General features: G+C 60.1%; 1 protein-coding gene across 3 annotated transcripts in view; it reads left to right on the forward strand.

Moving 5' to 3' along the window:
- TRPM2 (transient receptor potential cation channel subfamily M member 2) overlaps positions 1-1,496 on the forward strand; it is a 62,288-nt gene that overhangs the window by 29,024 nt on the left and 31,768 nt on the right. For all 3 annotated transcript variants that reach the window (XM_003798086.1, XM_023518116.1, XM_023518117.1), the window contains 3 exons: positions 452-589; positions 1,080-1,209; positions 1,358-1,496. The exon at positions 1,358-1,496 is cut by the window's right edge and continues 2 nt beyond it. In XM_003798086.1, coding sequence (XP_003798134.1) covers positions 452-589; positions 1,080-1,209; positions 1,358-1,496 — 407 coding nt within the window. The remainder of the gene's footprint in view (positions 1-451; positions 590-1,079; positions 1,210-1,357) is intronic.

A 1,496-nucleotide genomic window follows, 5' to 3' on the forward strand; every position in this document is an offset into this window, starting at 1 on the left:
CACTCTGGATGCTTCTAGAATGTTGGCGAGGGAGCTAGGTGGGTGGTCCACACTCTGGATGCTTCTAGAATGTTGGTGAGGGAGTTAGGTGGGTGGTCCACACTCCGGATGCTTCTAGAATGTTGGTGAGGGAGTTAGGTGGGTGGTCTGCACTCTGGATGCTTCTAGAATGTTGGTGAGGGAGTTAGGTGGGTGGTCCACACTCTGGATGCTTCTAGAATGTTGGTGAGGGAGTTAGGTGGGTGGTCCACACTCTGGATGCTTCTAGATATCTCCAGAACAATGTTTTTAAAAACTGCAGTGTGCACAGGAGCACTGTAGGGTGTTTGAAAGTGCAGGATGTGGGGCTCGGTCTTCAGGGAAGGTAGTCGTGGGTTGTGACCCGCATTCCCAGTAGGATCCGGGATGCTGAGCGGGACCCTTGTGGGTACCGACTGTCCTCTGCTCCCAGGTGCAGGGAGTGAGCCTCCGATCCCTCTACAAGCGTTCCTCAGGCCACATGACCTTCACTATGGACCCGGTCCGTGACCTTCTCATTTGGGCTATTGTCCAGAACCGTCGGGAGCTGGCAGGGATCATCTGGGCTCAGGTAATAAGACCTGTTGGTCAGCAGACACAGCTGCATTGGGCCAGTGGCCAGCTGGGGAGGAGTGTGGCCACAGGGCCCAAGGCCAAGAGCAAGCCAGGGCTGTAGTGGGCAGGCAGTGGGCATCTTCGGTGTCCAGAACCGGAAAACAAAGAACTTAGCTCTAGGCAGGAAAAGGCTGCCAAACAAACTCCTCCCATGTTGTGTCCAGGGCCAAAGCTCGCTGGGCATGCACCAAGGGGCGATGCGCTCATGGCCCACATGAGTCCTGGTGGGCCCGGGGCTTGTGCCATGCACGCTTTGTCCACTGGAGAGGCTGCAGGGGCAGCAGACCCCTCCCACGGCCAGTGCAGAGGCAGGGGCCACGGAGAGTAACCTGTGGTCTATGCTGCCCGGGGCTACTGCTCTTGTCACCTGGGCAGTACGTTGGGCCCCCAGGCTGGTGGGGCCTGGCTGGGCCCTCCAGGGTCTTATGGTGGCTCTGGGGCACCAGAGCCAGGACTGCATTGCAGCGGCCTTGGCCTGCAGTAAGATCCTGAAGGAGCTGTCCAAGGAGGAGGAGGACACGGACAGCTCCGAGGAGATGCTGGCGTTGGCAGACGAGTACGAGCACAGAGCCATCGGTGAGCCCTGACACCTGTGCCCTCACCTGAGGTCTGGGGCTCATCAGCCCCCACGTGCCCTGCTTTGCCCTGTATCCTGGCAGTGCAGTCTGGAGGGGCTGCCCGCAGACCCTGCCTGGCTGCCCTGATGTCCCCCTGCCCTGCCCAGGCGTCTTCACGGAGTGCTACCGGAAGGATGAGGAGCGGGCGCAGAAGCTGCTCATCCGGGTGTCCGAGGCCTGGGGGAAGACCACCTGCCTGCAGCTCGCCCTTGAGGCCAAGGACATGAAGTTCGTGTCTCATGGGGG

This window comes from Otolemur garnettii, unplaced genomic scaffold (genome assembly GCF_000181295.1).
Source record: "Otolemur garnettii isolate 467f Iridium unplaced genomic scaffold, OtoGar3 scaffold00128, whole genome shotgun sequence".
Classification (NCBI taxonomy): Eukaryota; Metazoa; Chordata; class Mammalia; order Primates; family Galagidae; genus Otolemur; species Otolemur garnettii.